General features: G+C 43.3%; 1 protein-coding gene across 1 annotated transcript; it reads left to right on the top strand.

The window, feature by feature from the left end:
- Nucleotides 1-1,122: 1,122 nt before the first annotated feature.
- Nucleotides 1,123-8,489, top strand: LOC144308840 (uncharacterized). Its single transcript, XM_077889868.1, is given in 7 exon segments — nt 1,123-1,159; nt 5,310-6,173; nt 6,176-7,030; nt 7,033-7,084; nt 7,354-7,532; nt 7,919-8,094; nt 8,178-8,489. Coding segments are annotated over 7 exon segments (2,475 nt in total).
- Nucleotides 8,490-13,648: the final 5,159 nt, after the last annotated feature.

Here is a 13,648-nt window from a genome sequence, read left to right as displayed (position 1 = left end):
TCCTTTTAAAAATATACTTTCAATCCACAGGTATCCACTATTCTCATATTCCTTTAGCTCTGTCTGTGATAATAAATAGTCTGATAATCTCATTCATCCTAAAGAATCATTGACTCACTATTCAAAGTGAACTCTGAGTTACAGTAGACAAGAGATGGTTAAATCTAATGAAATAAATATTCCTGGAGCAATTAAGGGTATTATAAGAAGATACTTGGCATCAGGTCAGATTCCTGACAACCTTCAAATCACAGCATACCTTATTTGTATGTAAAGCTAATTTTATTTGCTTATTTTTGTTTTTTGTTTATTTGTTTATATTAGCAACTAATATAAGCTTTCCTTCCTAAAATAAGTAAACACAGGTGAGTGCCAAATGTCCAATATTTACATACCAAGTTCATATATTGCTGAATCTAAATTAATTTCCCTTTTTTCTATTTCAAACCCCATTATATATGAGCCACTCAGTGAACACCACATTTTTATCACAAACCCAATACGAACAAGAAAGCAGTCACCCCTGTGAAAATTCCAAAATAATTGTTGAATGAGGGACTAAATATCAAAGGAATTCATTAGATCCTAGTGAAATTATACATTAAGACTACTAAAATTTCACAAGAAATTCTTAAATAAGTACTTTTGAGGAAACTCCTGTATACTACTTGCCTATATTTGTTCTTATGAGGGAAACAGTAATCCATGTTTTTTTATTATTATTTTATTTATTTATTCATGAGAGAGAGAGAGGGAGAGACACAGGCAAAAGGAGAAGCAGGCTCCATGCAGGGAGCCCGATGTGGGACTGGATCCCGGGACTCCAGGATCATGCCCTGGGCCTAAGGCAGGTGCCAAACCGCTGAGCCACCCAGGGATCCCCGTGATCCATGTTTTTAAAATCTAATAGCACTAGTTATGGTCAGAAAGTTGCATTTGTCCTGTTATTTCCTTCTTAATGTTCTAATGATCTCACTGCTTCTACCGGCCTTAAACTGACATCAGCTGTGTTTCAGAACCTGTAAAGAACATGATTAAAGAGACAAGATAGGTGAAAGCTAATTATAGATTAAGATGATACAAACTATAAAACAGCTACAAGAAATAAACCATTTGGCCAACATGAATTTGGCAGAGTGGAAAAGTGGCATATCTACCGGTAAGCCTTTCCCTATGTAAGAAATAATTAAAATTAGAAAATCCCCTCCCCAAAATGGGAGGGGAAAATTCCTTAGAAGAACATTTTAAAATATGTTTTCTAAGTCACACACAGATTGTAAATTTCTCAAGAGGAAACCTGGGGACTTGACTTTCTCTTGTTCACAAAGTTATATAAAGGTAGGTAGAACTGTGAAACTATAAGCTGGGCTAATAATGACTACAGTGTGCTGAACGACAAGTGAAAAGTACACTTGCTCGAAATCAGAGCTGGTAACTTGAGAGTAAACAAAAGAATTGAAGGCAAACACAATTTAGTGATTACACTAAGGGGAATGATGCTATTGTCGTTAAAACCATTGAAAGGAGCCCAATGTGTCTTATAAATATCCTCTCTTTGTTGTATTGCTCATTTGTTTGTTTATCATAAAGCTCTTTAATGTATTCAATAAGTTTAATTAAGAAAACAAATTTTTTAAATGTTACGTGTCTAAAAACATTTTGTAAATAATATTCTGTGAACAAAATAGTATGCAAAATTGGCAGCAGAATGGCAGCAAAGTCAAAAGTTCAGAAGTGCTCTTTATGAAAATTTTTTTTCAGCCTGAGATTTCTTGACATATTCTGGCTTGGCAACATATCTCCTATATAATGTGAGATAGTTACTATGAGTTGCATGTACCAATATAATATTTCTTAATGACACTTGATTACATTTTTAACGTTTAATACCATTGGCTTCTATTCTTCTGTTTTCAAACTGAATGAACAGACCTAAAACAAGGAAATTGAGCTAAATATCTTCTGTTGCACAACCTGTTTTTGCTCATTAGCGATTTCAATTGGCTTGGTATTCATTCATTGAATATTTGGATAGTCCCCACAATTTGGTGCTAGGTGCTGAAATAGCCATGGTCCTATACAAAATTCACTTCACTAAATAAAGCAGGTTTAGATGGGTGACATACAGTTAGTACTCAATAAATATTTCACGGTTAGCAAATCTATTATTAAGAGTTACACAATTAAAACATCTTTTCACAAATTCTAAATCTACCCTTCTGGATCCATAGTCTTGCCAAGCTCTTCTATCCTTTGGTCTGTTTCTTTACTCAGATTTATAAACAGACATATGAAAACCCAGAACAGCTTTCTTCTCCTTCTTTAGGAAGGCACCTATCAGAAATGTCAAGAATTTTATTTGATTTTTACATTATGCCAAAATAAAAGCCTAGACTCAGAATTTCTTTTTAAAACTTTGTGCATAATATCTCTTCCCATTTTAGGTAAGAAAGATCAATGTTGATATTGATTTACTTAATACCATGACCTGAAAATCTAATATAAAATAGCCTCTCCATTATTTCAACAAAATATAGAAAGATAGCTTCAAAAACACAGTTCGTGAACACATTTCAGAACTCTATAAAAGAAGCAAATGCTTGTAAAGACTTTTTTTTTTTTTTGGAAATACAGTTTTGTGTCTTTGTGGAAAAAATAGCTAAACCACATTTCAAATATATGTACTTTTAAAATGATTAAAGTTCCTACCTGTGCTAAGCTATCTGGTTGCAAAATGTGGATGCTGGCTTATTTTACAATAGAACCAAAATATAATAATGAGGACAATGGATTCTACTTCTAGGATTCCTCTCCCCTAAGGATTTCAACTGTTTTTTAAGGGTTCACTACATTAATCCTTACACCATCCATCCAAGTTCAGCAGGAGATAAGAATACCATTCTTGTTCTATAAACAGAGAAATTGATCTGCTAAAAGATTAAGTGATGCACTTGCAATCAGATAATGAGTCAAAAATGGATTGAGGCAAAGGAACCTGGTGTGACAGAAAAAAAAATCTATTGATTTGAAACAAAAAGGAAAGTAGAGGACCCAGTGTGCTAGTCAACCTCTTGTATTTAATTGGTGTTGGAAATGTCTAACCAAAGCACGGAAAGAGAAAAAGAAATGATGGAGAAGCAGAGCAAGGAATATGATCTTAAGATTATGAATTTTCAAAACTGAGAACAGCAATTTTAAACCACAGTAAACATGAAGGCAGGATAAACTACCTGGACAACACTAAATTCCACATGGACATTACTAATGCTGTGTCTTTGATGCCTTTAATTAAATATTCTAGGGGAATATACAATTCCATCATTATTTACACAAAATGCTCTTATAAATGAACCAAGGCACTTCAGACAAAACTGACCTCAAAATACATGTTTCTTTGTGCCTTTTTTGCAATCCCTAGCCTACTTAATGGCTTCACCACTGTCCTACTCACCTTAGATAGACATGCAGGACTCAAACCACTTTGTAATTAGAAAGAGTATCTTAAAAATCACTAGTTTTGTTCCTATCTCTCCCAATAAGAATTTCTTTTCTTAAATAAGAATTTATTTTCTAAAACTAGAGCAGTTTTTGCTTCACAACAAAATTGTGGGGAAAGTACAGAGATTCCCCATTACCTCATTCTCCCCCACACATGTAGCCTTCCCCATTATCAACATCCCCCACCAGACTGGTTTATTTGTTACAATTGATGAATCTACATTAACACAACATAATCACCTCAGAATCATAGCACATTAAGGTTCGTTCTTGGTGTTGTGTATTCTAAGAGTTTGGACAAATGTATAATGATATGAGTCCATCATTATGCTATCTAACAGAGTGTTTTCACTGTCCTGAAAATCCTCTGTACTCTCTTTATTCATCATACCCTCCCCACCCTAATCCCTGGCAACCATTGATCTTTTTTTTTTTAAGATTTTATTTATTTATTCATGAGAGACACAGAGAAAGAAAGAGGAAGACACACAGGCAGAGGGAGAAGGAGGCTTCCTGCAGGGAGCCTGACGTGGGACTCGATCCAGGGTTTCCAGGATCACACCCTGGGCTGAAGGCGACGCTAAACCGCTGAGCCACCTGGACTGCCCAGCCACTGATCTTTTAACTGTCTATAGTTTTGTCTTTTACAGAATGTCATGTAATTGGAATCATACACCATGTAGACTCTACAGATTAGCTTCTTTCACTTAGAAATATTAATTTAAGGTTTCTCTATGTATTTTCAAGACTTGATAGCTTTTCTTCTTTTTTAAGCTGAATAATATTTTATTGTTTGGATGTACCACAGTTTATTTATCCGTTCACCTACTGAGCAACATCTTTATTGCTTCCAACTTTTTTCAATTGTGAATAACAATGCTATAAGCAATGCTATAAAAATCTGTGTGCAGATTTTTGTGGGGACACAAATGTTCAACTGTTGTGCCCAAGATCGTGAGTCCAAGAAACCACCAAGGAGCCGACACCGATGCAAACACACGAGGGTTTATTTACAAGCTGGAGCCTGGGTCCAAGTATACCCGTCCCAGCGGAGCAGGGACTTGGACCCCGGCTCCAGCTTGTAAATAAACCCTCGTGTGTTTGCATCAGTGTCGGCTCCTTGGTGGTTTCTCGGATTCGCGATCTTGGGCACAACATTTGGGGGCTCGTCCGGGATCCAAGAAACATCCAGGACCCCATCCGGAGGGTTTGACGCGTGGTGAGTGCACTCAACTTTTTCCACCTTTTACGCGCATATTTTCTGAGAGCTCTAAACTGTACTTTTACCTGTAGGAATTCCAATCTGGATTGGGTCAGCATTGGCTTAGGCGGGGCGCTGGTGGGCCATCGACCGGGGGTCTTGAGGAGACGTCCCTTGCCCCTGCCTGGAGGACGGAGGTCCTCATCTGTAAGGAGGATGGGGTCCTCATCTGTATAGAGGACGGGGTCCTCATCTGTAAGGAGGGCCAGCTGCCAGCCCTTCAGGTTACCTTCTGTTTTGTCTCTGCGGCCACACGGAACGTTTGTCTGTTACCGTGTTCTTGTTAACTGTTTGCAGGTTTGTCTGTGTTACTATGTCCTTGCTAACTGTTTGTGCATTTGTCTCTGTTGTTGGGTCCTTGTTAATCGTCTTTACTGTCTGTGTCTTGGTGTGGATTGGGGACATAATGGGGGAACAGAAACCACTCCCCTATCTCTTATGCTCTCTCACTTCTCGGATGTTAGGAAAAGAGCTCGTATTCTGAGCATAGACATACAGAGGAAGAGGTTCCAAATTTATTGTATATCAGAATGGCCAACCTTTGATGTAGGATGGCCCCAGGAAGGAACTTTTCACCTACCTATTATCTTACAGGTTAAGACCGTGATCCTCAGGGACGAACCGGACGGCCACTCTGACCAGGATCCCTACATCCTGATCTGGCAGGACATGATCGAGAATCCTCCTCCTAGGCTGAAACCATTTTTACCCCCCAAAGCAGGACCCACAGAGATTCTAGGCCTGCGGAAAGCCAAAAAGGAAACCGACTCTATGGCTGAAGCACCCCTTCGTCCGGTCTTCCAAGATTCCTCCTCAGAGGACCTGATTCTCCTGCCGCCCTACTGGGTATCCTTCCCCGCTTCTGCCCCTCCATTGGAGGCATCGGGGGCTGCAGAAGGGGCGCCACCCCTCCCTGATGAGGGAGTCCCTGTGCGCGGGCCAGCAGCGGGGACACGCGGTCGGACCCACCGGCCGGCCCCACCTCCCAATGTGGGGCCGGCTGACTCCACCGCCCTTCCTCTCCGTGCCATGCCCCCCCACCCCCATGAGACTGGCGAACAGCTAATGTTATATTGGCCATTCTCCACCAGTGATTTATATAATTAGAAAACCCAAAATGCAAAGTTCTCTGATAATCCAAGAGATCTAATCGGGCTTTTAGATACTGTTCTATTTACCCACCAGCCTACTTGGGATGACTGCCAACAGCTCTTGCAGGTTCTCTTCACCACCGAGGAAAGAGAAGGAATTCATGTGGAAGCCCAGAAGTCTGTCCTGGGAGAGGACAGACAGCCGACTCAAAACCCAGACCTCATAAATGCTGCCTTCCCTTTATCCCGCCCCACCTGGGAGTACAACTCAGCTGAAGGTAAGGAGAGACTCCAGGTCTACTGCCAGACTCTAATGGCAGGTCTCAAGGCTGCGCTCGCAAGCCTACCAATCTGGCCAAGGTCTATGATGTGAGGCAGGGTAAGGATGAGAGTCCAGCAGCCTTCTTAGGGAGAGTCATAGAGGCTTTTAGGCAGTACACCCCTATGGATCCAGAAGCCCCGGAAACAAAGGCTACAATTATCATGGCTTTTGTTAACCAGGCCGCTCTGGATATTAAAAAGAAATTACAAAGAGTAGAGAGACTGGGAGAGAAGAGCTTGCAGGACTTAGTGATAGTGGCAGAACGAGTCTATAATAATAGAGAAAGTCCGGAAGAACAACAAACCAAACTAAGTGACCGGCAGACCCGAAATCTGGCCAAGATCCTGCTGGCCACAACCATGGACGACCCACAGGAAAGACGGAGGCACCTCAAGAAGGTGGCTTCAGGGACAGGTAAGAAGGATGGCCCTGGTCCCCCTTGGGAGCGCCCTAAGCTGAACAAAAACCAATGTGCCTATGGCAAGGAGGAGGGCCATTGGGTAAAAAGCTGCCTTAACAAAAGATCTAAGGCCCCTGCCAAGATCTTAGAAATGGAGGACCTGGACAATTAGGGGAGTCAGGGTTCGGCACCCCTCCCCGAGCCCAGGGTAACTCTTAAAGTGGAGGGGCAACCTGTTGAATTCCTAGTGGACACTGGGGCACAACATTCGGTTTTATTACAACCCCAAGGGAAATTGGCAAACAAAACTTCAAGGGTGCAAGAGGCCACGGGCACCACACAATACTCATGGACTACCCGAAGAACTGTGGATCTCAGCACGGCCCGGGTATCCCACTCCTTCATGGTCATCCCTGAGTGCCCCTACCCATTGTTAGGTCGGGATTTGCTCACCAAGAAAGAGCACAAATTTGCTTCCACCTCGAAGGGGCAAAAGTCCTAAACAAGAAGGGGCACCCAATTCAAGTGCTTGTCCTGAGTTTAGAAGACGAATATTGTCTCCACCAAATGCCCTCAGCGCCAATGACTGACATTGACCGTTGGCTGCAGGAATTTCCCCAAGTGTGGGCAGAAACTGGGGGAATCGGGCTGGCCCAGCATCGACTGGCCATATACATAGAACTAAAGCCGGGGGCAGACCCTGTCAGGGTCCGCCAATACCCCATGCCTCTAGTAGCACGAAAGGGAATCACACCCCACATACGGCGACTTCTGGACTCAGGCATATTAAGGCCCTGCCAATCGGCCTGGAACACTCCCTTGCTGCCGGTTCGGAAACCGCACGCTACGATTACAGGCCAGTCCAGGACTTGAGGGAAGTCAACCGGCGAGTAGAGGATATGCCCCTACGGTCCCAAACCCATACACCCTCCTCTCCACCCTGCCTCCAGACAAAACTTGGTATACAGTGTTAGATTTAAAAGATGCCTTTTTCAGCCTGCCTTTAGCACCCGGGAGCCAAGACCTCTTTGCCTTTGAATGGACGGACTCTGAGAAAGGCATCAATGGCCAGCTCACCTGGACTCGACCACCACAAGGATTCAAAAATTCACCGACCATCTTCAATGAGGCCTTACACGAAGACTTGGGTGAGTTCGGTTCCGAGCACCCTCATTTGACTTTATTACAACATGTAGATGATATCCTATGGCAGCGGAGGACCAGGACACATGCCTGCGAGGCACCAGAGACTTGCTCCAGACCATAGCGGCCCTAGGATACCGGGCCTCAGCTAAAAAAGCCCAGATGTGCAGAATGAGGTGAGCTACCTTGGGTACAAATTAAAGATGGACAAAGATGGTTGATGGATGCACGGAAGGAAACCGTCTTAAGAATCCCACAGCTGCAAACCGTCCGCCAGGTGCACGGAATCAGAGCTGATCTCCAGGACCAGCCACTGCCAAAAGCGGACGCCACCTGGTACACGGACGGCAGCAGTTTTGTCCGAGAGAGAAGGGGTCAGGTAGGCGGGGGCAGCCGTAACCACGGAGCCGGAGGCCGTCGGGGCAGGGCCACTGGCAGCCGGAGCGTCGGCTCAACGGGCAGAGCGAGGCCCGGGCCAAGGCGCTGACCACGGGGGAAGGTGAACGGATCAGCTACGCCGACGCAGGTCCGCCTCCGCCTCCGCCAGCGCTCACCCCCCCCCCCCCCGGAGCCCTTGCGGAGAGAGGGCTTCTGGCAGCGGAGGGAAAGACTGTTAAGCGCCGAGCAGCTCCTCCAACTCCCGAGGGCCCCCCGGCTGCCCGCGGCCCCGGCCGTCATCCGCTGTCCGGACCCGCCAGGAGCCGCCAGGAGCCGGGGCACCGGGAGCCGACTCAGAAGCTCAGGAGGCGGCCCTTACGGCGACCCAGGTTTTAACAACCACGCGGCCTGATCCTCATCCGGGGGCTCCCACCCGGCCGACACCCCCAACTGTCCTGACACTGGCTTACGCCGGGTCAAACGCTTGCCTCTGACCCAGGGCTCGCGTGGCTGGGGGAGGGCCGCAGACTCCAGCATCATCCGGCCAGAGGAACCGGGACGGCGGGGCCTGTCCAAAATGCGTCGGAGCGCTCCCGTGGGGACAAGGGAGATGGGAGGCCTCGTACGACATGCAAAGATCACTATTAAAGACTCTCGAGCAGAGATGGAGCGGATTGTGGCAGAGGCTGCCACGCATGCCACTTAACTAACGCCACCGCCCATGGATCTAACCGGGCACCGGCTCCGGGGGGACCGCCCAGGAGCCTACTGGGAAGTGCACTTCACTGAGGTGAAACCTGGAAAATACGGCACAAGTATTTACTAGTGTCTGTAGATACCTTGTCAGGATGGACGGAGGCATTTCCCACCAAACATGAAGCAGCACAGACCGTGACCAAGAAACTGCTGGAAGACCTCTTACCGAGGTATGGTTTTCCTGTTAAGATTGGATCAGACAATGGACCAGGATTCGTCTCTAAGGGTAACACGGGGAGTGGCACTAGTACTTGGGGCAGATTGGAAATTACATTGTGCATGTAGGCCCCAGAGCTCAGGACAGGTAGACAGGATGAACAGAACATTAAAGGAGACCTTGACTAAATTAGCCCTGGAGCCTGGCGGGGACTGGGTGACTCTCCTCCCCTTCGCCCTATATAGGGTGAGGACCTCCCCATATGAGATGGGCCTGACCCCCTACGAGATCATGTTCGGTCTTCCTCCACCTGTTATTCCCAATTTAAAACCTGAGGTGCTTGCTGAATTTGATAACCACCAACTTCTTTTCTCCCTCCAAATGTTACAACGAACCCATGAGCAGGTGTGGCCTAAGCTGAGGGCCCTCTACGAGACTGGGCCACCCCCAGACCCCCATCGATATCGGCCAGGTGACTGGGTGGGTATATGTGCGGAGATACCAACACCAGACACTTCAACCTCGCTGGAAGGGACCCTACCTCGTGATCCTGACCACTCCCACCACTCTCAAGGTCGACGGGATTACTCCTGGGTCCACTACACACAGGTCCGGCCAGCTGACCCACACATCATTCTCAAGGACTTTGTTACAGAATGGAAAAGCCAACCAGACAAGGACAATCCCCTAAAGCTAAGACTGTGCCATTCTCACTTATTTCCCACCTCCAAGACTCCCTAGTCCAAGGTTGTCCTTCAAAATAAAAGGAGATTAGAATTAGTCTTCTTACAACAAAGGTGGGGGGGGGTTATGTGCTGCCTTAACTGTAAATAAGAGCAAGCACAACAACAAGGTTGGTGAGAATCCTGGTTTAATAATTCCCCTGGCTCACTCTGAGAGCAACCTGGACCCATGATTGGGTCCTGCATAGGATCCTCTGAAAAAGGGGGGAATGTGGGACCCAGGAAATTGAACAAAATCCCCTACCCCTGGACAAGCAGAGCAGGACTGACTCTATTTTGGGCTGCACCCGCCTTGTGCTGACCTGCTTATTACTTAGGGCACTGCCCCGCCCTAATCAAAGACCAGGACACACCCTAATCGGAAATCCGGCTCAGTGGACCAGCATGACTGTGCAACTTTCTGCGTATCCCATTGGCCACTGGCCCCTATAAAGTTGCTAAGCCTCTTAGTCTCGGGGTCCAAGTCCCTGCTCCGCTGCGTTGGGTACACTTGGACCCAGGCTTGAGCTTGTAAATAAACCCTCGTGTGATTGCATCGGTGTCGGCTCCTTGGCGGTTTCTCAGATTCGCGATCTTGGGCACAACACAACTTCTTGGGGTGATTGCTAAGTGGTATGGTAAGAATATATTTAATTTTGTAAGTAACAGCCAAATTGTCTTTCAAAGTAGCTGTGCTATTTTTTTTAAGATTATATTTATTCATGAAAGAGAGAGAGAGAGGGAGAGAAGGAGGCAGAGACATGGAGAAGCAGGCTCACCATGGAGTTGGGAGCCCAATGCAGGGCTCAAAGTGGGGCTCCATCCCAGGACCCTGGGATAATGGCCCAAGCCAAAGGCAGATGCTTAATGAACTAAACCATCCAGATGCCCCAGTAGCTGTACTATTTTGCATTCTTATCAGCAATGACTGAAAGTACCTGTTGCTCCACATCCTTATCACTTTTTGGTCTTGTCAGTGTTTTTAATTTTGGCCATTCTAATAGGTATTTAGTGGTATCTCATCATTTTAATTTGCATTTTCCTGATGACATATGATGTGGAGTATCTTTTCAGATGCCTATTTGTTATTTGTGTATCAGTCTTTGGTGAGGTATCTATTAAGGTCTTTGGTCCATTTTAAAATCAGATTGTTTTCTTCTTGTTGAATTTTATGAGTTCGTTGTATATTTTGGATAATAGTTCTTTATTAAATGTGCCTTTTGCAAATATTTTCCCTCAGTCTATAGCCAGTCTCCTCATTCTCTTGACATTGTCTCCCACAGAGTGAAAGTTATTTCTTTTGTGGATCGTGCCTTGATATTTATCCAAAAAGTTAACATTTTACCCAAGATCATCTAAAGGTTTTCTCCTGTGTTGTCTTTGAGGAGTTGTCCTGTGGTTTAAGCAGTATTTGTTGAAAAGACTATCTTTGCTCCGTTATATTGCCTTAGCTTCTTTTTCAAAGATCAGTTGACTATATGTATGTGGGTCTATTTGGCGCTGTCTGTTCTCTCATTGTTCTCTTGTGTATTATTTTGCTGATAACATACTGTCTTGATTACTGTAGCTTATAGTAAATCTTGAATTTGGGTAGTGTCAGTCCTTCAACTCTGTTCTTCAATATTGTGTTGGGCATTTTGGGCCTTTTGCCTCTTTACATAAACTTTAAAATCAGTTTATAAAATAACTTGCTGGGATTTTGTTCGGGATTGCACTGAATCTATAGATTAGGTTAGGAAGAACTGATATTTTGATAGTATTGAGTCTTCTAATCAGTAAACAAAGACTATCTCTCCATTTATTATTTTTTTATTTTACCAGAATTTTGGTAGTTTCCTTATATAGAGCTTGTGCATATTTTGTTAGATTTTGTTTTTTGGAGTGCTAATATAAATGTGTTTTAGTCTGGTATTTCTTAAAGTATACTCTGCAAAACATTGTCAGTAAAATAATACTATATGTGTTTCATGGTCAAATAATTTTACAAAACGCTGCATTTTAACTCTCTTTTTAGAGATCCATAGAACACAAACACATTAAGTACTCTGAGATGTAACTCTGTAAACAAATTGTTTCATTGGTTAGTGTCATGATTTTCCAAACATATTTGGTCATCGAACCATTATTGTGCAGGTCTATCACGTTTATAAAATACCCGTGGAACATATTTGAGAACCCATATCAAACTTAACCCTTTAACCTACATTTTAAAGAACTCAGAGGTGGGGAAATAATGTGCCCAAGGTCACACAGCTAATGGGAACAGAATCAAGGTGTGAAGTAAGGGCTCCAGAATCCTAGTTAGTGTTCTTTCCATTATGTCTATCTCTTTTTCCTCACTTTAAATATAAAAACCTAAAGTAAAATTTTATGTATTATATTGTAAAAATACCTTCTGAAAAATATTATTTTCTTTTCATTGTTAATATCAATTCATTACTCTGTAGTTCTCAAAGTTGACAAATCATCAGATTCACTGGAGGAGCTTCTTTGAAGATTCCTGGACTACAGATCTATAAAATTAGAATCTCTATAGGTGGGAGCTCTAAAGCTGCATTGTTATGCACAGGTGATAATAGTATTATTATTATTTTTTAAAGATTTTATTTATTTATTCATGAGAGACACACTGAGAGAAAGGCAGAGAGAGAAGCAGTCTCCATGCAGGGATTCCATCCTGGGACTCCAGGATCATGTCCTGGGGCTAAAGCAGATGCTCAACCACTGAGCCACCCAGGCGTCCCAATAGTTAGTATTAAAGTATGAGAACTGAGCTCTTTAGAGCAGAATTTAGCAGGCCTAACATCTTTTTGGAAATATTTTAGAAAAAGTAGATTATCAGCGCTTTGCTGTTAGAGATTCTAATTCTGCAGACTTGGGGATGGAAATTGAGAATTGGAATTTAATAATCATTTTTTTCCTTCTCCCAAGTAATTCTGATGTCGATGATCCTTGCATCACAACTATTGCTTGGACTTCCATGTTCTTCTCTCTTTATCCTTTCTACATACCACTTGGAAATTATTTTTACAAATATGAATATGGTATCATATTTCTGCTCAAAATAATTGGATAAATGATAAACTCATTAACAAGACATTTAAGTCTTACCTCTCTAGACTGATTCCAGTATCCAAAATAGACGTTGTACATTCTAACTCTATAAGTTTTGTGCTGTTCCTACACATGCAATGCTTAATCATGCATCTACTTTTGCTTTCTAAAGGGTTATCAATTACTGTATGATTATGTTCACTGCCTGCTGCTTGAAAGTCCCTCAGCTATAACACTAGATCCTCTAAAACTCCTCCTAACAATATGAGTGATATGCTTCTAAAGATATTCCTACAGGACTTTCCTCCAGTTCCCTAGAGTTTATGGGCAATCAACACCATAAGAACCTAACAATAGCAGGGCTCCCTCATACATATCATATATGAATATATATATGTGTATGTATACATAATATTGTATAATATATGATATATATGAACAACTCTTAATCAGGAAAAGCTTTCAGCTAAAGCTACAAGAACATAACTAAGTTAGTCTCTGTAGCATCAATCTTCAGTCTCCATACTTCCCTTCTTTTTGGTGTCACTCTTTTCTTTCCAAGTGCCACTTCCTCTCTTCTTTATATTGACATGATAAGTTCACTCATGCAAAAGTGTTGCCTCTCATAGAATTTGCCTTGCATCTGGCATGTATATGCTCAATAAAAGCATAAGTAGAACCTGCCGGCAGATAGCTATGCTATGCCTATGCGATTCCAGAATGTACATAGAATTTCAAGCTTCAATGAGTGGCAATGTTTGATGTGAGTGACCTTCTTGGCACAATACATTCCTAGTAAGGGGTGGGGGTGCCACCCTCTTTATGGATAATGATTCTTGTTCTCAGACCCTCCTCTATCAGGCCAA

The sequence above is a fragment of the Canis aureus genome, chromosome X (assembly GCF_053574225.1).
Source record: "Canis aureus isolate CA01 chromosome X, VMU_Caureus_v.1.0, whole genome shotgun sequence".
Classification (NCBI taxonomy): Eukaryota; Metazoa; Chordata; class Mammalia; order Carnivora; family Canidae; genus Canis; species Canis aureus.
Note: the sequence above shows the minus strand (reverse complement) of the source record. Positions and strands in the feature narration are given on the sequence as shown.